This window comes from Dipodomys spectabilis, unplaced genomic scaffold (assembly GCF_019054845.1).
Source record: "Dipodomys spectabilis isolate Male_0828 unplaced genomic scaffold, ASM1905484v1 ptg000018l, whole genome shotgun sequence".
Taxonomy (NCBI): Eukaryota; Metazoa; Chordata; class Mammalia; order Rodentia; family Heteromyidae; genus Dipodomys; species Dipodomys spectabilis.
This window is the reverse complement of record NW_024870695.1, coordinates 13693913-13713966: the sequence shown is the minus strand read 5'-3', so window position 1 is coordinate 13713966 and position 20054 is coordinate 13693913. Positions and strand designations below refer to the sequence as shown.

The window sequence follows — 20054 nt, the reverse complement described above, 5'->3', positions numbered from 1 at the left end:
ATTCTGTGTGTGCAGGCCTATACATGTATGTCTGTATCTGTGTAAACTTGTTATCTGGCATTGTAATCAAGTTATTTGGCTTAAATTGTCTGATATTCCTGAAGTTTGTTCAGTTTGGATATGTAGTTCAGTGCTAGCCAGTCTACATGCAGTCCAGATCCAGTCCATCTCTTCCAACCTGGAAGACAGGCCTCGCTCCTACCTACACCATTCTGACTACCTCCACCATGGTAAAAGTAAACTGGAGTGTTGCTTGGCTCCATCACATGCAGCTGATTTCCTAGTGAAAGATTGCTTTGGATTTGTAAAAGCTAAGGCTCTTTCTGTAACTTTGGTTAACTTAAGCACTATTAGGTTTACAGAAAGAAATCAATACTATATCTGCTAAAATTATCATATCTAACAAGTTTTGTCATTTCAGAATATTTGTTGGTCAAGTCTTTTTTTTTTTTTTTTTTTTTGGGTCCGGTCGGTCGTGGGGCCTGAACTCTGGGCGCCCTCAGCTCTTCAGCTCAAGGCTAGCGCTCTACCACTTGAACCACAGTGCCTCTTTCAGCTTTTTTCTTTTTGCTTATGTGGTACTGAGGAATTGAACCCAGGGCCTCATGCATGCATGCAAGGCAAGGGCTGTACCACTGAGCCACCTTCCCAGCCCCTCAATTTTTTTTTTTTTTGGTTGGTCATGGGGATGAACTCAGAGCCTGTGTGCTGTCTCTGAGCTCTTTAGCTCAAGGTGAGCACTCTACCATTTGAGCCACAGCGCCACTTGCAGCTTTCTGGTGGTTAATTGTAGATAAGAGTCTCAGGGACTTTATTTCTTGGGCTGGCTTTAAACTGCTATCCTCAGATCTCAGGCTCCAAGTAGGCAGGATTATAGGCATCAGGCTCAGCTAGTATGAGACTCTTATCTCCAATTAAGGAGGAAACCAGAAGGGGCTGGGAATGTGGCTCAGTGGTAGTGTACTTGCCTAGCATGCATGAAGCCCTGAATTAGATTCCTCAGTACCACATAAACAGAAAAAGCCAGAAGTGGTGCTGTGGCTCAGCCTTGAGTGAAAGAAGCTCAGGTATAGTACCCAGGCTCTGAGTTCAAGCCTGAGGACTGGCAAAAAACAAAACAAACCCCAGCAATCTAGTGGTGAAGCACTTACCTCTCTGGCTTCAGTCACCAGCCCTGGAAGAAAAAGAAGTTATGGCATGGGGCGGGTGGAGGAGATATGTAGCTATTGTAAAAAGACTTTTTGTGAGGGCTCCATACCATACTTGGCCAGACACAGACACAAAAGATGCTGCTGGGCTGGGAAAGTGGTTTAGTGGTAGAGTTGAGGGACAGCACCCAGGCCCAGAGTTCAAGCCCCACAACCCCTCCTCCCCCCCCAAAAAAGTGCTCCTGGTGCTGTACAGCCATTTATTTGCATGTTAGCATGTTGCTTTGGATACTAATGTGAAGACAAGAGGAGGATGGGTCATCACTTTCCCTATTCCCAGGACATATCACAAATGTTGAAGAGGTAATTTCTCTGCTTTGTTTCCATTGCTTTGATTTTTCCATGACATGACATCTATCTTTAAAAGAACACTACTAGGGCTGGGAAGGTGGCTCAGTGGTAGAGTGCTTGCCTCACATGCATGAGGCCCTGGGTTTGATTCCTCAGCACCACATAAACAGAAAAACCCCCAGAGTGTCACCACTGTGGCTCAAGTGGCAGAGTACTAGCCTTGAGCTGAAGAGCTGAGGGACAGTACCCAGGCCCAGAGTTCCAGCCCCACAACCGGCAAAAAAAAAAAAAGAACACTACTGGGGGGCACCTGGATTTAAACCATAGACCTCTTGATCTGTAGTCAAACGATCTATCCCTGAACTATACTCCCTTTGCTGGGATGGCAGAGGGGCAGTTATAGCTTATAGTTCTGACTGACCAGATGTTACCTCTAGTGATGGCCAATAATTTGTTAAGGAAAAAAACTGATAGTTCTGCTGGGGTGATACTAAAGAACCAAGAGAAGAGTGTAGAGGCACCAGACGGTGGGTGAGGAGGAAGAAGACCACTCTGATCCACTCCTGATATGAATAGTAGGAGACCTGTCTTCCATCACTATAGTCGTTTCTACAGGTATCCAAGAATTTTTTTTGCTGGAATGAGGGTGGGATGGGGGCTGGGGGGGGGGGGAGGCTGGTCATGGGGCTTGAACTTAGGGCCTGGACGCTGTTTCTGAACTCTTTTGCTCAAGGCTGGCACTGGCTCTATCATTTTGAGTCACAGTACCACTTTTGGCTTTTCTGAGTAGTTTATTGAAGATTACAGTTTCATAGTCTTTCCTGCCCAGGCTGGCTTTGAACCACAATCTTCAGATCTTAGCCTCTTGAGTAGCTAGTATTATAAGTGAGCCACTAGCACTGGGCTTTCAAAATTCTTTTTTTTTTCGTTGGTTGTGGGGCTTGAACTCTGGGCCTGGGCATTATCCCCTGGCTCTTCATCTCAAGGCTGGTGCTCTACCACTTGGGCCACAGAGCCACTTTTGGTTTTCTGGTGGTTAATTGGAGATAAGAGTCTCATGGACTTTCCTATCTGGGCTGACTCTGAACCATGATCCTTAGATCTCAGCCCCCTAAGTAGCTAGCTAGGATTACAGGCATGAGCCACTGGAGTCAAAAATTCTTTAGGTCTAGTTTCCATCCTTCCCATCTTCAGCCTCAATTGTGTTAATACTAAGCTCACTACTTTGCTCACAGGAGGAAGTGATTCCCTTGTTCTTCCATATCTATTTTTTAATTATTATTATATATATTTTTTGCCAGCCCTGGGGCTTGAACTCAGGGCCTGGGTATGGTCCCTGAGCTTCTTTAGCTCAAGGCTAGCATGCTACCACTTGAACTACAATGCCACTTCTGGCATTTTCTTTTCTTTTTTTTTTTGGTCAGTCGTGGGGCTTGAACTCTGGGCATGGGCACTGTCCCTCAGCTCTTCAGCTCAAGGCTAGTGCTCTACCATTTGAGCCACAGCACTACTTCCAGCTTTCTGAGTGGTTTATTGGAGATAAGAGTCTCACAGACTTTCCTGCTTGGGCTGGCTTTGAACTGTGATCCTCAGATCTCAGCCTACAGGTGTGAGCCACCAGCACCCAGCACTTCTGGCGTTTTCTGTTTATGTGTTACTGAGGAATTGAACCTAGGGTTTCATGCTTGCTAGGCAAGCACTCTACCATTAAACCACATTCCTAGCTCCCAATATTCTTTCTGCTCCTGGACAGATGGCCCCCACTGTCTCCATTTTCTCCAGCATGATCAAGCACTTCCTTTTCCCTGGATCCTTCAAACATCAAGTTTCCTCTACACAAGAATATCTTCTCTCATATCCTTCCCTTTCTTTTTTTGTTGTTGTTGTTGGTTGTGGGGTTTGATCTGGGCCTGAGCTCTGTCCCTCAATTCTTCAGCTCAAAGCTAGTGCTCTACCACTTGAGCTACAGCGCCACTTCTGGTTTTCTGGTGGTTTATTGGAGATAAGAGTTTCACAGACTTTCTTCTCCGGGCTGGCTTTGAACTGTGATACTCAGATCTCAGCCTCCTGAGTAGGTAGGATTACAGGCATGAGCCATGGGTGCCCAGCTCTTCCTTCCCTTCTTCCTTCCCTTCATCCTTCCCTTCTTCCTTCCCTCCCTCCCTCCTTCCTTCCTCCTTCTCTCTGTCTCTGTCTCTCTCCCTTCCTCCCTCCCTCCCTCCCTTCCCTTCTTCCCTCCCTCCCTTCCTTTCTTCCTGCCTTTCTGCCTTCCTTCTCTTTCTTTTCAACTATGGAACTTTTGAACTCAGGGTCTGGGCACTGTCCCTGAGCACTTTCACTCAAGGTTAGCACTATACCACTTTGAGCCACAGCATCACTTTGGATTTTTGAATGGTTAATTGGATAAGAGTCTCGCTGGCTAGCTACTCAGGAGGCTGAGATCTGAGGATCACAGTTCAAAGCCAGCCCAGGCAGGAAAGACCATGAGACTCTGATCTCCAATAAACCACTAGAAAGCCAGAAGTGGTGCATGCTGTGGCTGAAGAGCGCAGGGACAGCGCCCAGGCCCAGAGTTCAAGCCCCACGACCGACAAAAAACAAAAAAGCAAGAGTCTCTCGCCGGGCTCTGGTGGCTCATGCCTGTAATCCTAGCTACTTCAGGAGGTTGAGATCTGAGGATCATGGTTTAAAGCCCGCTCAGGCAGGAAAGTCCATGAGACTCTTATCTTCAATAAATCATTAGATAACCGGAAGTGGTGCTGTGGCTCAAGTGGTAGAGCGCTTGCCTTGGGCTGAAGAGCACAGGGACAGCAGCACCCAAGCCCAGAGTTCAAGCCCCACAACCGACAAAAAAAAAAAAGTCTCATGGGTATTTTTCTGCCCACTGGCTTTGAAGTGTGATCCTCAGATCTCAGCCTCCTGAGTAGCTAGAATTACAGGTGTGAGCCACTGGAGCCTGGCAAGAATATCTCTTTTTGCTATGATTGCCTATACATTTCTTCTTTTTTTTTTTTTTTCTTTTTGCTTATGTGGTGCTTTTTGCTTATGTGGTGCTGAGGAATTGAACCCAAGGCCTCATGCATGCAAGGCAAGTGCTCTACCACTGAGCCACCTTCCCAGCCCCTACATTTCTTCTTTCTTGCAACTAAATTTTTTTTTTACTGTTTTTAATTTTTTTAATTGAGATTAGTTGATTGCACAAATTTTGCATATTTCACAGTATTATGGAATAGTGATACTTAGTTAAAGTCACAAACACATTTTAACCTTCACAAGGCAAATTGTCATTATCATGGTCTATAAAGTTTTTGAATTCTATGAGTTTTGACAATACAACGATTTCTTCCATATCAGGTGATATTTACATTTCTTTCCTTTTGCTTAGTGTACACTGTTCCCTTTTTCCCTCTCATTCCTTCCCTCCCATCACTGCCTTTGAGTTGCTTAGTTCATTTTCACCTATGTCCAGTGCAGCTGATAGGCCCCTCTTTGGTATGTTTTCCCATTTCCCTCTGATTCCGTGTCCTCCTTCTAGCTTCCCTCAGATGCACTCATACATATACCACATATGTGGTCAAGAACACGGATTCAGGGGCAGGGAAGGTGGCTCAGTGGTAGAGTGCTTGCCTTGCATGCCTGAGGCCCTGGGTTTGATTCCTCAGCACCACATAAGCAAAAAGAAAAAAGCCAGAAGTGGCGCTGTGGCTCAAGTGGTAGAGCGCTAGCCTTGAGCTGAAGAGCTGAGGGACAGCACCCAGGCCCAGAGTTCTGGCCCCACGACTGGACCAAAAAAAAAAAAAAAAGAACATGGATTCATTTAGCAATGATAGGACAAAATGAGTGGAAGTCCTTTGTTTCTCGAGTCCTGTTTACTTTCTTGTTTACATATCTCCTCTTGTTATAATCATCATTATTATTTTGAAACAAAGTCTTCCAGGATGGTCTCAAAGTCTCTCTCCTCTTGCCTCAGCCTTTTTCACTACCTAGGGAAGAGAGACAAGGAGAGAGGGAGAAAAGAAAAGAAGAAAGGAAGCCCATGACTTTAATTTCTCTCATTATCAGCCACCTGTCTCAGAAGTTCTGCTGTTCTCCTCATGTCCACTGTTTGTGGATTTTTTGGGGGGAGGGGCTTGAAATATGTATCTTCAAGCACACCAGGTTACTTGAGGGCAGGGATCATGCTGCTTTTTAAAAAAATTCTCCAAAGTACTGGTTGTAGTAAATTTAATTATGGGATTATACCTGCACCCAAGCATTGGAATGCTATTGAAGAAAAGCGCAACCAAGTTCTGCCTTGTGTGTCTCTACACCATTGCCTACATAGATTTACTTTCTTATTCTCCAAAATGACCATCACAGGATTTCTCCTGCCTTAAACCTGTGTTCTCCCCTCTCCCCTCCCCCATTCAGTGAGCTAGAGAGCTTGCCACTTACTTTTTTTTTTTTTTTTTGGGGTCTGGTTGTGGGGCCTGAACTCTGGGTCTGGGCGCTGTCCCTCAGCTCTTGCAAGGCAAGCGCTCTACCACTGAGCCACCTTCCCGGCTCCGCTACTTACTTTTTGGAAAAAACAGAATTAATCAGTTACATAGTTAGTACCTGACTCTGGGGGAATCTGATTTGTAGCATCCAGGTGTTGCTTCCAGTGGTTGATAGTAACTTGGTATTATATGACAAACTGTGTCAGATATCCTGGAATGACACTGAGTAACTAAGAGAATACTGCAGAAGGAGTAGGAGAAAGAAGTCAATTTTGACCTACACTTGAAGGTCCTGTTAGACTTGCCACTTTCCATGGCACAAATACTGTACTCCCACCTGCCAATTTCAAGCTAGAAACATGAAATTGACTGGCTTTAAAAAATCCTAACATTCAGTTGGATGCTGGTGGCTCACCCCTGTAATCCTAGCTACTCAGGAGGCTGAGAGCTGAGGATCATAGTTTGAAGCCAGCCCAGGCAGAAAAGTCCCCATGAGATTCTTTTTTTTTTTGTCGGTCGTGGGGCTTGAACTCTGGGCCTGGGCGCTGTCCCTCAGCTCTTCAGCTCAAGGCGAACGCTCTACCATTTGAGCTACAGCGCCACTTCCAGCTTTCTGGTGGTTTATTGGAGATAGGAGTCTCACGATCTCTCCTGCCTGGGCTGGCTTTGAACCACAATCCTCAGATCTCAGCCTCCTGAGTAGCTAGGATTACAGGTGTGAGCCACCAGCCGGGCTCCCATGAGATTCTTATCTCCAATAAACTACTTAGAAAAAGCTGGAAGTGGCACTGTAGCTCAAGTGGTAAGGTGCTGGCCTTGAACACAGAGACTCAGAGACAGCACTCAGATCTTGAGTTCAAGTCCCAGGATCAACAAAAAATACAAAAAACTCCTAACATTCAGATTGGAGACCTGGCTCAGATGGTAGAATGCCAGATACTGAGTTTAAGTCTAGGTCATGGACAAAAAAGAAAAATCATAATATTCATACAATGGTTCTCAAAACCACAAATGTAGTAAGCGTTTGAGATAACTACCCTCTTCCATCAGGTATCATCTATACACTGACAAGTCCCAGAATTCTTTCTAACCTAGATCTCTATCAAATGTGTCTGTCTGAGTGTAGCTTAGTAGAAGGTCTCTTGACGCTAATGAAGTTCAGGGGCTAAGTATCAGCTTTGCCAGTAGATAGGCTAGCCTATAATGTAAATCTATGAGATTGAAGACATAAAGTTTACTCTTCTGAAGTCTGCACAGTGTTTGTTTTGGTTGTACTAGGGCTTTGAACTCAGGGCCTACTACTTGAGCTATGTCCCCATCCCTTTTCTTTTTCAATTATCACCTCTTTGAATCCACCTACCTATCTACCTATGGTCTCCCTCCTCTCTGAATTACAGGTATGCACTGCTACACTCTGCTAAGAATCTTTTTTTTTTTTTTTTGTGCCAGTCCTGGGGCTTGAACTCAGGGTCTGGGTTCTGTCCCTGAGTTCCTTTTGTTCAAGGCTAGTGCTCTACCACTGTACAGCTCCACTTCTGTTTTTGTTTTTTTGTTGTTTTTTTTTTTTTGGTAGTTAGTAGAGATAACTCTCACAGGCTTTCCTGCTCAGGCTGGCTTTGAACTGGTATCCTCAGAATTCAGCCTCCTGAATAGCTAGGATTACAGGTGGGAGCCACTGGTGCTTGGCTCTAAGAATCTTTTTTTTTTTTTTCTGGTTGTGGGGCTGGAACTCTCAACTCTGGGCCTGGACACTGTCCTTCAGTCCTTTATCTCAAGGCTAGCATTTTACCACTTGAGCCACAGTGTCACTAACATTCTACCACTTGAGCCACAGTGCCACTTCTGGGTTTTTCTGCTTACGTGGTGCTGGGGAATGGAACCCAGAGCCTCATGCATGCAAGGCAAGCACTCTACCATTGAGCCACCTTTCCAGCCCTAAGAATCTTTTCTGATTCATCCTTTTTTTCTTATCATGTCAAGCCATCCAATCCACAGCAAGCTTTGTGGCTCCCTTGCCACAGGTGACCTGAGTGCCTGAAGCCCTCTCCAGCTTGGCTCTTATGGTAGGGCTTATGAACCTTCTTGTGAATGTTATTTTCCCTAAAAGCAACTTTGCAGGTGTGATTAAGTTAGAGATCTTGAGAAGGGGTAATTATCTTTGATTACAGCTCACAGTAATTATACCAGTCCTTGTAAAAGGAAGATAGGAGGTTAGAAGAGAGGTTTAAGGGATGGCAGCAGAAGGAAAAAGGACGCTGTGAAAGGAAACTTCTCATGGACTTTGCTGCCTGGGCTGGCTTTGAACTGCGATCCTCAAATCTCAGCCTCCTGAGTAGCTAGGATCACAGACATGAGCCACCAACACCTGGCTAGATTTTAATATTTATGTTATTTATTGTGGGGCTTGGACTAGGGGCCTGGGTGTTGTCCATGAGCTCTTTTGCTCAAGGCTAGCCTTCTACCACTTCAAACCACAGTGCCACTTCCCTTAACAGATTTTTTAAAATGTACAATACAGTATTATTAACTACAAGCACAAAGTTATGTAGCAGGAATTTCCTTACCTTTGTGTAACAGATATCTCAGCATGCATCAGCAAGTCTCTGTTTCTAACTCCTCCCAGTTATTGGCATTCTATTTTGTATTCTGTGAGTTTGAGTATTTTAGATACCTCATAGAATTGGAATCATGCTGTATTTGGCTTGCCTGGCTTATTTCAATTAGCATAATACTATCCTCAAGGTCCACTCATGATTGCAGATTGCAGGATTTCTTTCTAGAGGTAGTCTGAGTCCACACTTGACTCCCTGTAAATCTCCCCTATATAATTCTAGGTGATGATTTAGGCTTTTGCATATTCTGGAGGAAAGCTTCTTAGTGGGTGTATCTTTTCTCCAATATTTGTATCCAGAAGAGACTAGAGGTTAAGTTTTACAAGAGATTATTTGGGGACTTGGAGTAAAACGTATGGGGTTGTAGATAATGAAATGAGCCTAGAAAATACTGGGATTTACATGTTTTCAGTTTTTTTTTTTTAACATGTGCGATTGTATTGGAAAATTTAGTATAATCTAGCAAAAAGGTAGTCATTTTGAACAAATTACCAAGGTTCAGTACAAAAATGTGCAATCCATGTGTAAGAATTTACCAAGCCTTTGCCAGCAGAGGGGGTATAGCTCAGTGGTAGAGCATTTGACTGCAGATCAAGAGGTCCCCGGTTCAAATCCGGGTGCCCCCTCTCATGCTGTTACATTTTTCACAGGCACTCAGGTCTCAAGGTAATTTATCAGTGATTTGTAAATACTTTGAAGATGTACTTCCTTCTTGAGTATTCCCACAACTCTGTGACCCAAAGCTCACTTGCTCTCCCAATTTGTACAGTGATTGTATTAAGTTCTTCTCAGAGACTATTCACCAGCTCACTGCTTTAATGTCAATTACAATTTTGTTTTGAGTGAAAAAAGTTAGAAGCCAGATGCTGGCGGTTCACTCCTGTAATCCTAGCTACTCAGGAGGCTGAGATTTGAGGATCTCAGTTCAAAGCCAATTGGGGCAGGAGAGTCCTTGAGACTCTTATGTCCAACAAACCATTCAGAATATGCTGGAAGTGGCACTGTGGCTCAAGTGGTAGAGTGGTAGCCTTGAGCAAAAAGAAGCTTAGGAGCAGTAAGGGTCCCAGTTTATTGTCTGACACAAAAGATTAAGAGGATGAATCCAGGTTCAGAAAACCTACATACTGTTGGGGGTAGGAGGGTGGGGAGTAGGAGATGGGAAGGGATGGGAAGGGGAAACGAAGAGGCAACAAAGCTTGATAAGAAATGTCCTCATTATCTTGCCCATGTAATTATAACCCCTCTGTACGGTATTTTCACAATAAAAAAAGAAAAAGAAAACCTACAGACTTTCCAGGTTTCAGAGGACATGGGCAGCCATAAAAGAGTTTAAAAGTGAATAATTTCCCTTCTTATATCAGCCCAAAGGTAGGGCTATGGCCTGATAGCCTAGACCAAGATGGCAAGGTGAGGCTGGGCATCCAAGGAAGTGTATAAACATAGGTTGGCATTTAGTCTGGGTTTTGCATTGCAGTTCCCTTCGCTCTCCTTGTACAGCCCAGTAACTTGCAGTAATGGGAACTAGGGGGAAAAATGCAGGCAAGTATTCCCCTGGGGTCCCCAGGGATGACACAATTAAATTCCAAGTTTAAAATATCTATCACAGCTGACCCCTGACACAGGCAGCATGCTTCTCTCCGTCTTTTATTTTTCCTTTTTTTGGGCAAAACTGAGTTGAAGGGGATGCCCTTGCTTCTCCCTTCACACATATCATTTTCCTCCAGTCTGACAGTGATACTTGTAAGTCCCCTGGCCAGCAGATATCTGTCCCCATCTTAAGGATTTGAAACTCGATGGCTCTGTAGCACACCCCACGGGTGGCACCTGGTCCCCAGCATCACTTGGAAAATTATTCAAAAAACAAAATCGCAGGGCCCCTCCCCTCCAGCCCTATAGGATCTGAAGCTGGAGGCAATTCTGGAGGTGGGGTGGTTATTCTGGTGTGTTCTCATTTGAAAGTCACTGCAGTAATTTAAATTACTTTGCATAGGGACATGATTTCATGTACATTCAAAGGATGGATGGATGTGCATTAGGTGGTGAAACGTTCTTGTACGTTTATTCAGCGGGTATCAGAAGCAACACACATTCATACCACAAAAAGGAAAATGAAAGTTGAAGTTGGTGAAGGGCTGTGTCTGTAAGTTTCCTTCTTTTGACCTTTGCCATACCTCCATGGGAAATGAGGGCAGACTTGGAGGGTCATCTTGTCCCACGAACACACCTGAGTAGCACCTGTAAGAGGACAAGGCATCTTTTGTACCTGGTCATGCATTGTACCCACACCCTCTTCCTCTGGGAACAAAGGAAAGTCGGAGGCTTTCTTTTAAACTCTTTCTGAGCTTTCCTTATTTTTTATGAGGAATTTTCTCGTTTTCATTGTTTTAAACCTAGAATCGAATGTTGAAATATAAGAATTGAACATAATCACAGGAAGAAAGAAAAATAAAGCAAAACACTACCGAGGGGGCACCCGGATTTGAACCAGGGACCTCTTGATCTGCAGTCAAATGCTCTACCACTGAGCTATACCCCCGCGCCGCTGCAGTGAGAGGAGGAAGCTCTTTTGGATAATAGGACTGTTCCAGCTCCTACTTGGAGTACGGACCAGGGGAAAGGAATGAAGGAGGAATAGGAGACCAAGCGCTAAGCTGATGGTGACAGATACCCGGAGCCTGGGGAAAGCTTGTGCCGCTGAGCGCTGGAGTGTGGTGGGAGAAGGGGGAGTAGCCTGGTCCCGAAGGGGCTGTGTCCGGCCGGGAGGCATCCTGCCCTACAAAAGTGGGAAAGGATGTGGGCGGGAAGGGAGCTAACGAGGGGGGTGTGTGTGAGAGAGGGGACGGGACCGAGGGGGCTCCCGTTCCGTCCCCAGATCCACGGCAGGCACCGACTGGAAGCAGGAAAAGTCCCCGAGTAGGGTGACTCTAACTCGGGCATTCCATAGGATTTCAACCACACCCTCGATGGGGTGGCGGGAGGTCTGCCGGCCCCAGGAGCCCTCGGTGTCCCAGTTGTCCGGATAGGAGGGGGTAGGAGGGGGGGGGATCGCTGCCGCCCACCGCTCAACGACGGAACCGTACAGGACAAAGGGCACCAGGGGGCTGGGCGAGCCGCGGCGCAAGCACTGGGGCCCTGCGGTCCTCCCCGGAACGCGCCTCGGCGCAGCCCCGCGTGGCCCGGGGAGCGCGCCGCGCCGCGCGCGCCCCTTGCCCGCGCCCGCGGCGCGTCTCCGCCCCGGTGCAGCCCCTCCTCCCCGCCGTGTTTATTAGGGGAAGGCGGGCGGAGGCCGAGGCCAGTTCCTCTGATCCAGTCGCGGTCGCCGCCGTCTGCACAGTCGCAGCCGCGGCCGCCTCCCGCCAGCTCGCCCCGGCAAAGCGGAACGCGCGCGAGCTCGGGCGTCCCCGCCCCAGCCTCTACCTGGAACCATGAACCCCAACTGCGCCCGGTGCGGCAAGATCGTGTACCCCACGGAGAAGGTGAACTGTCTGGATAAGGTGAGCCCCGGGACCGGGAGACGCGTCTAGGCAGTCCCCGAGCCACACTCTCATTGGGGCGGGGGGGGGGGGGGAATAAAGAGAGGGGCTGCCTGGCCCCCGCGATCCCTTGACGAAAAGATGGAGAGCGGGTCGAGGGGATGTCCTGGATTGTGGGGACAGGACCCCCCCATCCCCCATCTGGAAGCCTGGACATCCAGGGCGCGGCGGGGTGGGCAGCCTCTACTGGAAGATGGGTGGGCTTCGTGCTCCCAAGGACTGGGAGGATCGGAGAGGACTGGCAAGCCCGGCGGGTGGCGTGTGTGTGGCGGGGGGAGTTTGGAGGTGCCTTCCCGCCTCCCCCCGCCCAGGACCCGGAGTGTGAGTGGAGACGGCCGCTCCCTCTCCCCGCGGCGGCGAGCGCCAAGTAGGCGGAAGCGCGGGGCGCTGGGGGAGGGGGCGGCGGGGGCGGGGCGGAGGCCGGGGGCCAGCGAAACCCGCCGGTCCGGCTGCGGGTGGCCGGGCTTCCGGGCCCGGAGGCTGGGGTGGGGGCCTGTCGGTCGCGAGGGGTCGAGTCTGGAAAAGGGAGGTTCAGGGCTCCACTGCATAACCCCCTCCTCATTTTTTCCCTCCCTGAACGACCTGCGGCCTCCTCAGTGGAGCAGTGGTTTGGGGGGGACCCGTGGGCCCTCCTCCAGAGTCCCAACCCCCACCTCAAATAGCCAAGTCCTGGTGCTGGGCAGCCCAGCCCAAGCCGGGTGGGGTCGGGGTGCTAGGGCCGAGCGGGGGGGGGGGGAGGCTGGTGGAGGGGGGGGTTCCTGCTTCATTGAGATCTGAAATTGTGCTCAGCCTATAAACCGTCTTATAGAACAAAGAGCTAACTTTTCAAAGCAGGTTTCTCCAATGGAGGGTGGGGTTGGCGGAGTTGTGGGGGAGCCGAGGAAAAGGGGAGTTGTTTGGGGGGTCAGGGGAGTGTAGCCTTCTGGAAATTCACTGTCCCCTGGAGGCCTTATGCGTCCCCCACCCCCAACCCCCCAGCCCATGATAGACTTCTTCATCTGGTTGCCATTATACCGTTGGTGGGAATGGGGGGAGTGTAGAGAGCTGGGTGTTTCCTGGTGGGGGGGGGGAGGATCCTGTCCCGGAGGCTTCCCTTTAAGGCCCTAAGGCAACGTGCCCCTCCTCTGGGTCCCCTCTTCTTCCAGCAGGAGCCTAGGTCTTCCAGGGAGGCCTCGGTTTTATTTACCCCTCTCCTCATTTTGCTTTCTACCTATAACCCCAGATTGGCTCCAGGTCTAAATATTCCTTTCTTTCTGATGGAACTGCAGGGGGGGTGGGAGGGCGGGGTGTGTGTGGTGGTGAAGAGGGTTGGGGGCTCGGCTGGGCATGCATGAAAGAGGAGTGGGGGTTTTGTTTGAGCAAAGGTAGTTCATTGGATATTTTCTCTCTCCCTTCCTTCTAGTGTTTGGTGCTTCCTCAGTGATCTTTGGCCCTTGAATCCTAGTGAGGAGATGGGATTGAGGTTTTGAAACACTTTTGAACTTGCTCTTATAGGACCATGCTGTTTCTCTGGGCTAGACTAGGCAGAAGGAGAGGACATCTTGTTGGCACACAAGAGGGTACTGACCCACCAGATTACTGTGCTTGCCTCTGGGGGACAGAACTTAAAGCTTGGAGTTCCTAGATGGAGAAACAACCTTTTGAATTTACTCATTCTTGCCCAGAGGGTCTTAGTCTATAGAGAGTGGCCCTGGAAAGACTTTATTCCCCTCATCCTTGTGCACTAAGTTAGGGGCCTGGAATATCCAAGTATCCTCCCTATTCTTCCCTAACTCCTCTAGGAAGTAAAAGCTGGCACCCAGACTCCTGAGCTTGTACCTGGAGGGTGCCCCAGGGGTTTCTCTTGGAGTGGGGAAGGTTCAGGCCCACAGGCACAGTTGCTAACCAGGCTCCAAAGGCTTCCCAGAGAGTCAGCTTAGATTGGCCTGGTTCACTACAGTCCCTTGATGGTTTATAGCCTGTAATGTGACCACAGCACAAGCTGTGTCCTTGGAGTGAAATCTTTTCTCCTCTCTGACTCTTATCTCTTGAAGGTGTAGGTAGGGTGAGTAAAACCTTGCCACCACCGAAGGCCACCCAGCTCTTAACCCACAGACCTGTGTGCTCTGCATGCTGGATAAATATGTATTATTGATGACAGTGTTTGAGGAATGAGGTTGAAATTGGAGCTGGGGGAGAAACAAGGTGACCTTAGTCATTCAGCAAATATTTACTGAGCACCTACTCTGTGCACTCACTTTGTGTTTAGGGACCTGTATTGTCAATCTTGCTACATCCCTGTCTTTTGCTGACTTGTTTCTTCCAACTTGTGTGGTGTGTGTGTGTGTGTGTGTGTGCATGCTGGTACTGGGGTTTGAAGTCAGGACTGAAGCACTGTGTGTCAGCTTTTTGCCCACAAGGTTGATGTTCTTCCACCTGAATCACAACTCTGCTTCCAGCTTTTGGGTAGTTAATTGGAGATTAGAGTCTCAGAGCTGGCACTCACTTGCTAGTGGGTGGCTCATGCCAGAAGTCCTAGCTACTCAGGAGGCTGTGATTTGAGGATTGCAGCTTGAGGCCAGCCCAAGCAGGAAAATCTGAGACTCTTATCTCTAATAACTACTCAGAAAAAGCGAAAAGAGGTAGAGTGCTAGCCTTGAGCAAAAAGAACCTTGGGGACAGAGCTCAGGTCCTGGGTTCAAGCCTCAGGACCAGCACCAAAAAAAAAAAGTCTCTTAGACTTTCCTGCTTTGGAATATCCTCAGAGCTCAACTTCCTCATTAGCTAGGATTGTAAGCATGAGCCACTGACAATTGGCTTCTCCCAACTTCTGAAAACAGGAGACCTCAGGGTTCTCTTCAGAGATTGGTCTGCAACTAGTCCCTCTGGAAATCTCCCGTTAGTGAGGCCTCTCTACTTCAGCTTCTTGGAGTACCCCCTCTTCTTTGGAAGGGACAAATCCTTGTAGTGTGGTACTGTTTTCCTAGTGGAGTTTGGAACACCCTACGACCCTACCCATTCATACATCATTACCCACAGCAGCCAGGGCTGCCCCTGGGAGTTATAAACACCATGAACAGGCGCATCCCTACTTGTTGCCAGAGCTGGAATCCACAGTTCTTTCATCTGGTGTGTTTGCAGTTACTCTTTATCAGGGCTGGAACTAGCTTCCACCCCTGCCTGATCCCATCTGACTTAATGCTCTGGGTCTGGGATCCTGAGTGTTGGAATTACAGGAGTTGGAACATTAGAAATAATAATGATCTCCTGTGTCTGCCAGCAGCTCAGGTGGCCAGCTGAGCTAACTGGTGACCAGTCAGGTGACCTGGTCGGGGTGGGGCTGGTATTGCCCTAGAGGAGGGAAAAACCATAACCCTGGGCAACAGGAAGAGAGGAGAAAGTCTCATACTTTACGCCTGAGTCACAGCCACCCCCAGAGAACCTAGGTACAGAGGTTAAGATGCCAGGCTGTAGGCATAGTGTCCCTCCCTTTGGAGCCCTGGCCCATGCCCAGCCCACACAAGAAGGATGCTTGCAGGACTTCTGCCTGAACCAGCCTGCTTACCTTTCCACAGAGTTGGCTTTTGAGGGGGTTTTCCAGAATGGTTGGTAAGGGATCTGGAATCTGGCTGAGTGCTCTCTCACTGGCACTATCGGCCAGGTCAGAGCTGTCTGATGTCTTTGAATAGTGACACTTTGGACTTGGCAAGTGTTTTGTAGTATTAGAGCCTTGTGTCAAAGTGTACTTTGTTCCCTGTATCCCGAGTCCCAAGAATGCTTTCATGAATTCTTTCTTGGGATCTTTCAACCAGGGCTTTGGGACGAGGTTCCTGGGCCAGAGGAAGGAGGCAGTCAGGACCACTCTGGGACTGTACCATCTTCCTCCCCCCCCCCCCCCCCCCATCATGTCCCTCCCTCAGACAGGACAGTTTGTTTCTTCCCAGGATCCTAGTGCTCAGCCACTGAACCTGGGAACCTTTTTCCTGACATGTAGCAGTTAGAGGCATCAAGCTGCATCTTACTGCCTTCCACAGTGCTGTGGGAGACAGCAGTTCTAACTGCTTTGCAGGTGGAGATGAACTTCAATAGTTATCCTGTAGGTCCTTAGTCCATTCTTTGTTTTTTTAAAGTTGTTATTGTAAAGGCGATGTACAGAGGGGTTACATACGTAAGTCTTGTAGAGAGTGCATTTCGTTTTGGACAATGCCACCCCTTCTCTCACTCTCTCCCCTAGTGTAAGGGGACAGGTAACTAACCCTCCCTACCCCCAGCCTCTGATTTATCTAGCTGAAGGCCAAGGATCTCTGGGAGGGAGTGTGGGGAGCTTCTTCTAGAAATAAACTCTAGTATAATGGCTCTCCTTCCTCTCATGGCAGCCTGGAGAGGCCTTGTGGAACCCGTGAATTGGGTATTGGCCTTGAACGCCCTGTTCAAGTGTATACTCTTCCCAACTTCTCCATGGGACTTGGCTCCAGGGTGGTGGTGGAGGGAGGCCTGGCCATCTGTGAGAGTGAGTAGGGTGTGTCTCTGTCTCTTGTCCTTGTCTCCTCCGAAATCAATCAGGAGGTAGCCTTGGAGGTCCCCAGCCCGAGGACAGTGTGTTATCCCTGCTTATGTGTGTGTGAAAGTGGGTCATGGTCTGGATTCCGGAGAATGTTTTTGCTGGCAGGCCCCTGCGGGGGCAGGGGAGGCGGGGCCCAGCCAGGGGCATGTGCAGCTGAGCAGGCAGAGGCCAACAGTCTGGGTGGGTGGTGACAGTGCTGGGGCAGCCTGCCAATGCCTCTCAGTCATTGAGGAGGGAGTGGAGATGTCACTTTGGGGGCCTGTGAGCGGAGAGACCACCTTGTTTTGGTTTTATGCATTAGTGTTGGGATTGAACACCTCGTGGGGGTGAAGTGGGACTGTGGTTCTGGGGTAGGCTCAGGTTTGGGGTGGGCGGGCAAACTCAGCAGCTACTACGCCCTTTACTTCCAGACTTCCAATTGGCCTTCTTCCCAAAGAATGGTTTAATATTTGTACATTTGATTCTCCTTTGTGTCTCCTTGATAGGAAGGGAAAGTGCCCGGTTAGAGAGCTATTACCCCTGCTGTTACTTACCCTCGGGGGTCTCTGGTTGAATGGGGCTGGAATTGGAGAGGTTGAGTCTAAGCTTCTCACCTTCCTTTTGTTGGTTTCCTCCTGCAAATGTCTCTGTAGCACCTGTGGCTTGGGGAATACAAGCTGCTTTGGGGGAATTCCTAGGTTGATGGCCAGGGACCAGCTCTTTGAGAGAACACCTTTGAGTCTCTTTGGCTACTTCTCTGACTTCTGGCCACCTTCTTTGGAGCCTGGAGTGTCTGACTGCTGGGATGTGGGACAGGGGCAGACTACTCTGTCAGGCTGGTTTCTGGAATCCTGGCGGCTGAGCCTTGGTGGGTACTGATCTTAGAGTTTCATCCTCCTCCACCAGGGGTGGATGACATCTCCTCATGGACATTTCTCAGGGGTAGAGTCACTTGTATGATGCTATTTTTCTTTCCCTCGTTGCCTTCTCTGTCCTCTTCAGTCTCACCCTCGATTGGTCCTGGTGGTTCCATTCCAGCCAGACCTCTATGGTTTACTGGTGTCTGACCTGTTCCTCAGTCTCACACACATAGGCAGTGGAGATTAGAGCTGTGATTGGGCACAGTGAAGGACTGGCTACATCTCCACCCCCACCCCTGCCTGCCTCTAGTCTGAAGTTCACAGCACCTAACATTGGGTGCCAGGTGCTATGTTGAATAAAGGCTTTGCAGGTGATTTCCCATGACTCCGCCACAGTACCAGGAAGGATAAGTATTATTGTGTATATTTCACAAAGAGCAGGTGCTCAAGGTCATGGAGCTAGCTGAGTAGAACTTTGATGTCCATAGGTGGAGTGAAGCTCTTCAGTATTTCTCCCCTGTCAACCAGCAGGATGGGGGAGGGGGGGAAGGGGACAGCTAGGAGGGAGGGGTTATGGGTGTAGTGTGCAGAGCTGAGACACTCACCTTGCTCTTCTGGATGGGGAGGAGGGGGGTCCCATAGGATGTGGCAGGCATCAGGGCTGGAGCCTCAGAGGAAGGGGTGCAGACTGTGTGGGAGCTTGGAGGACCTGGATCTGGGCCTGGGGGCCTGGTCCTCTCCTTCTCCAGGCCTTTGAGGTGGGTGGAGCTGCCCCTTCTGTTCCTTGCTGCTACTTAGCAACCAGAGTGCCTCTATGCATAAGCAATGAGGGCTCGGAGCTCTGAGCCAGCCAGTGGTTTGGGGAGGCAGAACTGACCTCTTGGGGGCTTCTGTCACCATTGTAACTGAGTTCCTTTCCACTCACCTTCAGGCCTGTCTTTCTCTCCCCCCTACCCCCCCATCAAGAGCTCAAGGGACTGCCTGGTGGGGAGTGGAGAAGGGAGTGTCATTGGCCATCACAGTCTGTGACCTGAGATGCCCCCTGCTCCCCAGGAGCGATTCTATGTTGGGGGTGTAGGAGGGTGTGCAGAGCCCCTGCCTGAAGTCCTGGTGTCTGATGGGTGTCCTCTTTCTGTCTCCACCCAGTTCTGGCATAAAGCATGCTTTCATTGCGAGACCTGCAAGATGACACTGAACATGAAGAACTACAAGGGCTATGAGAAGAAGCCCTACTGCAATGCGTGAGTCTAGCAGGGGCAGGTGCTTGGGTGGGCTCCTCCGGTCTTTACCTTGTAATAACCACAAGGTGAAATTGCCAGCTCAGCCCACCCCTCGATACATTGTAATCACATTGTACCCTCCCCAGGCAGCATAAGAGAGAAACAAAGGCTCTTATTATCCCCATTTTGTTATACTTTATTTTATTTCACTGCCAGTACTTGGGGCTTGAATTCAGGGTCTGGGCACTGTCCTCAGCTTTCTTGCTCCAAGGGTAGCATTTGACTAGTTAAACCACAACTCCACTTCTGTCTTTTTTTTGCTAGTTAATTGGAGATAAGAGTCTGAGCTGGCTTTGAGCTACAGTCCTCAGATCTCAACCTTCGAGTAGCTAAGATTACAGGCATGAGTCACCAGTGCCCTTCTAGGCTCTGTTCTTTGTAGCCCAGTCGGCTAGAGGCATGGATTGGGGTAAAGAACCATTGTTTCCTGCTTCAGAGGGACACTGCCCTCCCACCTTCTGCAGTTTCAGTGTGACAGCCTTTCATCTTCAAGGTCACTTCATAAGGAACTAGCAAAGACAATGTCAGGTACGTGGTCACAGGCCAGATCTCACAGCCACCTGCTGGACAGAGCTTCAGAGGGTCAAGTGACTTTTTGCAAGTAGATGGCAAGATCAGTATTCCAATATAAATTTAGGATCTGATTTGAGTCTATAGTATTTTTTTTCTCTTCAGGAAAAAGAATACATAATTTATTACATGCCTCAGGTATGGGAGTATTAGATACTAGTTTTTAATTTTCAGTCAGGAGCCTTTTAGATGAAGTTCACCCAGGAAGGGAACTTCCTGAGGACTTGTCTAAAAGGGTTTTGTAGCCAGCTGTCCGTATCTGTATAGCCTATTGCCAGTCCCCTCCTAATACCACAGCCCCATCTCCTTGAGGGCTTGAATTTCATTAGACACTTATTGTCTGACTGCTGCTCTGTGCCAACCTGTGCCAGGTGCTGGAAAACTGATGCCTGATAAAATCTCCAGCCCAAGAGGCAATGTGAAGCTTGTCCCTACTGAAGGACTGGACCACTGGGCAGGTTGCCTGTGGTAGAGGAAGAACCACAGCTCTGCTGTCCCCCACCCTGCAGCTGGCCCTTTCTACCCCCCCCCCCAGTCCCAAGGGAAATGGGACATTCTTGAAATTCTTAAGGGCTCACACAAGCCCTGATTCTCTGCTACTTCCTCCCTCTTTGAGGATGGGGGGTAAGTAGGGTGGGGTTCATAGAAGCTAGAGAATTTAACCCCTTGGCTGCTGGATCACTTCAGGCTAGACCCTCAG

At 48.9% G+C, this 20054-nt stretch overlaps 1 protein-coding gene and 2 non-coding genes across 3 annotated transcripts in view; 2 read left to right on the top strand and 1 right to left on the bottom strand.

Moving 5' to 3' along the window:
• The first annotated feature begins 9143 nt into the window (after window positions 1–9143).
• Window positions 9144–9215, top strand: Trnac-gca. Its single transcript has one exon. It is a non-coding gene; the product is annotated as a tRNA-Cys (tRNA).
• A 1838-nt stretch (window positions 9216–11053) lies between these two features.
• Trnac-gca lies at window positions 11054–11125 on the bottom strand. The gene has a single exon. It is a non-coding gene; the product is annotated as a tRNA-Cys (tRNA).
• Window positions 11126–11871: 746 nt separating this feature from the next.
• Lasp1 (LIM and SH3 protein 1) overlaps window positions 11872–20054 on the top strand; it is a 39305-nt gene continuing 31122 nt past the window's right edge. Inside the window, exons 1-2 of the mRNA XM_042673725.1 lie at window positions 11872–12083; window positions 18651–18745. Of these exons, the coding sequence (XP_042529659.1) occupies window positions 12015–12083; window positions 18651–18745 (164 nt within the window). The 5' untranslated portion in view covers window positions 11872–12014. The remainder of the gene's footprint in view (window positions 12084–18650; window positions 18746–20054) is intronic.